This window comes from Cyprinodon variegatus, unplaced genomic scaffold, assembly GCF_000732505.1.
Source record: "Cyprinodon variegatus isolate N-32 unplaced genomic scaffold, C_variegatus-1.0 Scaffold44, whole genome shotgun sequence".
In the NCBI taxonomy this organism is placed as follows: domain Eukaryota; kingdom Metazoa; phylum Chordata; class Actinopteri; order Cyprinodontiformes; family Cyprinodontidae; genus Cyprinodon; species Cyprinodon variegatus.
In genome coordinates this window covers 1,297,949-1,304,001 of record NW_015150497.1, presented here as the reverse complement: position 1 = coordinate 1,304,001, position 6,053 = coordinate 1,297,949, and the positions used below count along the sequence as shown (strand labels likewise).

The 6,053-nt window shown below is 34.5% G+C and overlaps 1 protein-coding gene across 2 annotated transcripts in view; it reads left to right on the top strand.

The window, feature by feature from the left end:
- The first annotated feature begins 403 nt into the window (after window positions 1-403).
- The window catches only part of ift80 (intraflagellar transport 80), a 76,687-nt gene continuing 71,037 nt past the window's right edge, over window positions 404-6,053 (top strand). The window contains exons 1-5 of one of the 2 annotated variants that reach the window (XM_015370310.1): window positions 404-736; window positions 863-923; window positions 2,895-3,116; window positions 5,562-5,672; window positions 5,788-5,856. In XM_015370310.1, the coding sequence (XP_015225796.1) occupies window positions 887-923; window positions 2,895-3,116; window positions 5,562-5,672; window positions 5,788-5,856 (439 nt within the window). In that variant the 5' untranslated portion in view covers window positions 404-736; window positions 863-886. Of the gene's footprint in view, window positions 741-862; window positions 924-2,894; window positions 3,117-5,561; window positions 5,673-5,787; window positions 5,857-6,053 lie in introns of both variants that reach the window. The other variant, XM_015370309.1, reaches the window with a different exon arrangement.

Here is a 6,053-nt window from a genome sequence, read left to right as displayed (position 1 = left end):
ACGGTGCCAACTCCCCGCCTCTCTATACACACCCATAATATTCATCGACCGAGCAGTCTAAGAATGGACAAAACCGAGCAAATGTTTTCTACAAACTGTAAACCTTTTATCAAAACTGGTGTAAGATAAAAATAAAAAAAAATCTGTGCGTTATATTCTGGAAAATTCAAACGGTTGCTTGGTTACAGTAGAGTCCCGCCTCTCGGAACAGTTTTATGTTTCAGAAAGAATTATAAACGTAATCGCACAAGCGACTAATCTAAGTGACACATTTGGCTTTACCAGTCGTTTTTTTAAGGCAAATTTACTAAAAACAAATTATTGTTTGTATTTGAAAAGATGTGCGGGGACGTCACAGCTGTAGGAGGCGCGAGTTACAAATCTCGCGATAACACACTTCCTCTCAAAACAGTTTTCCCTCTTGATTAAATGGCTACCCAAAGTTATCCCTTTAGGCAAATATTATTGTTATGAGTAAGGAGGAGATTTTTATTATTTTTGCAACTCATCGATATTTCGTATTATAACAAATGACACGAAGGCGGCGTTTGTTGTCTTGCAGTGAACTCTGTAACGCTACAGTGATGGCTGTACGTCGCTAAATATACAGCTACCAGCACGTTAGCAACGGATGTGAACACGTTAGCAACGGTAACACCTACCTTAGCAACTGCATGTCTCCTGTATTGTGAAGGGCTATCAGCGCATACAAACAATTGTATTACCGGATTGACGGGTAGGTGAGTGGCATAATGTATTAATTTGATTAATTATTTTATAAGCTGTATGGAGTTATTAGCTGCATGTAGCTTACATTTGTTTGTCAATACGTTTATTATTGTTTTTTTTTTTGTTCGTTTAGGTCACAGCAAGGATCAGCTCCGCAATGAGGCTGAAAACATCGCTGCTAAAGGAACCAAAACATATCCTTTCTGTGACGCAAATCTCTTTACCTACGCTAAGTTTTGTTTTCGATGGTGAAATGTCCACATTAGACATAAACATAATGTGATCCCATTTCATTACATATTAATACATATTACTTCAGCGGATGTTTGTTTAATAAAAAAATACCAAGACAGTATAAATATTCAGTTTATAGTAAAAGTCACAAATAAATCGTAATTTTTAACAAAAAGCATGGATGTATAAATTTAGGATTTAGTCTCTCTGACTCCAATTGTAGAACGAAGAAAAATTATGTTCATTAAGATGTTTATATTCAACTTTAAAGGTTTCTATCATCTTAAAGTCTTAAAATGAATTACTACTAGATCATTATTAGAGCTTGTCAGGTATGTAAGTTTTACATCAGTTGATTCATTGCCTCTTTTACTGAATTTTAGTTAATTAGTAATTGCTTAAGAAAGGGTTTCAGATTGCTTATTTGCTTCACCTGCTGCAGTTCTGGCTGATAAATTCAGGCAGTATAACACTCTGTCAAAGACCTAAGGAGTAGAGTTGGACTGATACTGTTTTTTTAAAGGCCATTGCTGATAATAATTGTTTTGACATTAGCCAAACCAATTCCCAGTTTGTGCTGCCTATATTTTTTTTTGCCAATTCTTAAAGCTTATATGGCTTTTTCTTCCTCCATTTACATAATAAAAATGACACAATGATAGTGAATGTTTCACAAGCCTCAATTTAAACAAAAAAATATTTATTAACAAATAAAGTAAAAAATTACCAATATCATTATTATCAATATCAATGCATATCACTCAAAGTATTTGAGTGATATACATTTAACTGTTTTTGTACCTTGCAAAATCGTGTATTATCCCATTACAGTTTCTTTAAGTAAATAATATCAAAACATTCTTGTGTGGTATTTACAACCATCTTCTGGGTCATGAAAAAGTGGCTAAAAGTTACCTGAAAAGGGTTCATAAAAGTAATAAAATATAAGATATTAAAGAAATAGGTTAATATTTTAGCTTCTTTAGGTCACATTATTCAAATAGGTCATAATTTGAACTCTTAATGGTATTAAATAGCTCCTAAAAAAATCTCAAATTTAAATGACCAAAACCTGCTGAAGTAATTTATTAACTGGCTCTATTTACAAAAAAAAAAACCACCCCTGTATTTATATGCAATTACATTCTGTAAGATAAAGCGAGAGAAAAGATGTCACTTTGTAAACATGTATTTTTCTATCTATCCTTTAGAGCAGCACAATATAGTAAATAGCAGTTATTGTTGTGGAATGATTTTTCTTTTTTTCTTTGCAACTTTGTAGATTCCAATGAAATCTGTCGTCTGCATTTAACCCATTGCTTAGGGAACAGTGGGCTGCCACTGTGCAGCACCCAGAGGAACATTTTAGTGCTAAGGTCTTGCCAAGGAACCCTGAGTAGCAATCGGTGGGATTCAAACCATAGCACTTGCAGCGTTCCTTGGAAAGTGTTAAGTGCTGACTGAATAGTGCTGGCAGTAAGAAGGGAGGTTTGAAGACGAAGCCTTCCTATATGAAGTCACATGATCCTTTCTGTGAAATGATTTAAAAGCAACGCATGGCATGTTTATTCATATAACGCATTTTAGTAGCACGACAGTACAAAGAGCTGTACATAAAAAATAGAAAGAAAAGTACAGTGGTATAAAGGGAACAAAAATAATACAAGAGAATAAAGATGATTAATTCAAATGATTATATAAAAAAAGATTGATAATTGATTTATAAAAAAAAGAAAGTTGTTTTGAAGACTTCAAAAGCGGCTCTTAACAATATGTTTTTAATTTTGATTAAGGATTTTCGTGCTTTTACAGTTTTCTGGAAGTTGAATCCAGATCAGATTAAAAAGATAGTTTTTTTCTTTGAGCAACTCATTCAACCTGTTAAAATTCTACTCTCTTATATGGGTTAGTTTTCTTTAACAGTATCTTACATAAGGAGCTTGTGAGTTGCATTGGTTGGACAACAGCAGACGAGCTGTACTCTTGCAGTGAAGATCATCAGATCCTCAAGTGGAACCTACTCACCAATGAAACCAGCCTTGTGGTCCGACTGCCAGACGACATTTATCCCGTCGACCTGCACTGGTTCCCAAAAACTGTCGGTGCCAAGAAGCAGACACAAGCTGAGATTTATGTCCTTACCAGTACTGATGGTAAGTATTGATAGTTTTTGATATTTCTCATATGGGCTCAATTTATTTGTTTGTAAAGAACAAAGATTAGTACAAGTTTTAAAGATATTTGAAATGTAATTGTGACTTAAATGTTTTAAATCAGAACTAGGTCTAATTAAGCCCACTTTTCTCTTATATTCTAAACTGCATGGTACAATTTAGAAGTTTTTTTTCTTTTATGCAAATAAAGTCACCTTTCCCCTTTGTTTTGTATCACTATCACTAAATCTTCTTACACTAAGTTACATCTATCACCATCATCATAAGCTTAGGGTTTCTCTATTACATACAGTACAAACACAAAGAGGTATAGATGCACTTTTGTGGCAGGCAATGTGTGGTCACATTTCTAATGACAGTGTACGGTTGCATAAACACACCCACAAACTGAAGTAGCAATTTTCTCTGGCTGACCAGAGACAAGTGAAAACCCTGTTACCATTCACTTTTTTAAAACTTTCTTGCTTTTCATTTGCAGTCGTGCAAATATTAGCTACTAAGGATACTACTCAAAATGGGAAAAGGGTAAACAGATTCATCTTGCATTGATAAAGTATCTCATAGTCAGCATTATTTTGTGAGAGATGTTGTGCACCCTGCTGAAGTGTTCACATCCTCTAAAGGTGTTTGAATTTTGTCCCATTTAAAGGGGGCATTTAAACATAAAAATAACGTTTTATCTGAACCAATCTGCTTTAGGTCTTGTTCATTTAGTTTAGTTTAGTTTTTTTTATATTGAGTACATTTTTGCCTCAAGGCCTGAATAAATCACTTGCGTACAGCGTTTTAATCTCTGTTCAGATTTTTTTTCTTGTCACACTGACTGCTTATAGAGAGGCTCCTAATAAGCAGGATGAGCAGATCTGTCCAGATTTTTTTCCACTCCCGTTTCTGTGCCACACACAAATCAAAACAATTTCCCATATTTGATTTGGACAGATTATGAAAAGTTATTAAAAATAAATAAATAAAAAACCACAGGCGCAGCTATAAGGTAAAGCCCCACTTAACGAGCCTGTGAAGCATCTCAAACCAAAACAGATAATTTTTATAGGCCTATAGTAAACATTATGACAACTACGTCTAAAAAAAAAAAAGAAAGACAGTGATAAACATTGTGGGACTGTTTATTTGCTGGCTGAGGTGGAGAGGTGAATTTCAGAGAGAGATCTGTGAAATGTATCCAAATTTTGTTTTTTGTTTTTTTCTTAAAGACTTGTAACATTGTCCTACATGCTTGGTTTAGTTCAAGCATACTTGATTCATGCAAAAGGGATGTTAGATGTTTTTCTTACTTTTCAAGTTGTTTCCTTAACACATCATTGTAGATGTTAATAGCTGTAGGATAGGAGGATCTCCTGAAGGATCTGGAGAAGCCTCTGACAGCCTTAGATGGATTTAGATCTGTAAAGTTCCTTAAAAACTTTTTAGACCTCCATAGAACAGCTGAATCTATACAGAGATTATATCACACGCATAGATGGACTCTTATGTCCTGTTTACCTGACTGTTGAAGGCTTTTGATTGCACTGGACTTTTTTAATAGCAGAGTGAATTACTGAAAAAAGGATTTAGATTCATTAAAAAATAGTTCAAAATTTAACAACATATCCTTTTCACTTCACAGTAATTAAGTTCTTGTTGTTGGCCTTTTAGATGTAATCCTAATATAATTAATGTTTGAGGTTTTAGATTGCGGTGTGAAAAGACATTGTGTATAAAACTGTATATAGAAATATGTTTGTCCCATTTATTTTTTTCTTAGCTGCACGTATAAATAGATTCTTAATATTCATTTGTTATGATACCATTTATGGTTTATGTGTGGATGTATATTTGTATGATAAATTCTTAACTTAATGGTATGTAAAGAACTTGTACAGGCAATTCACACGTCCTGACCTGTTTCCAAAATACGCCTCACTTGTTCAGTTTAAAGTCTGCTTTTTAGTTCCTAAATGCTCTCAGAAAAAGCCTCCCAGTGACTACCTGCAGCATCAGTAATACTCACTTCTGTAAGGGTTTCCAAATGTAGAAACAAGAGTGAGCTACAGCATGATTTGCAATTAAAGGCTACCAGAAATTATATATTACACTCAGAATTTTTAAGACACACCACCACAAACTATATGTTTGGTAAGCGTCTTCTTCAATAGCTGTCTCCATGCCTGATGACCCTTTCATGTCTGGGGAACAAAATAGTTGCCTTAATTCCACTAGCAGAGACTATTTGTTCATACTTATTTGCTTTATGTTGTAACTCTGCAACGTGCATCTGGTTTTATGATACAATTTGATACGATTGCTTTATGAAGCAACTAGAGATTTAGATACAAAAGATAAAATAACAACAATGGGTATATGTCTTGTGTACCTACTGCACATGTTGTGTTTTTGGATTTTATTGAGTCATCTCTTTAATAGGAAAGTTTCACCTGGTCTCCAAGATGGGGCGCATAGAGAAGAGTGTGGAAGCGCATAAAGGGGCTGTTTTGGCTGGAAGGTGGAACTACGATGGGACTGCTCTACTCACAGGTGAAAGGCCCGGTGACACATTTTGACTATGAAAATAAGCTCTTGTCTTCAATAAAAAATGTAACTGAAGCATATCAGCTTTCCCACAATCCACTCTTTTCTTGGAATTTCTTAGCGGGTGAAGATGGACAGATCAAGATCTGGTCAAAAAGTGGAATGCTGCGTTCAACATTACTGAGTCAAGGTAAGGCTTAAAATCGTACTTCGATATTAGTGCGTTTGTTAAAGAATTTTAGGGCTGAAACAATTAATCGGATTAATCAGGATTAATCGATTATTGAAATAATCATCAACTAATTTAGTAATTGATTAATCGTTAACTGGAGTGTAGAGACTCTAAAAAGTGTCTTTAGCTGACAGAGCGACCCACTTAGAGCAACA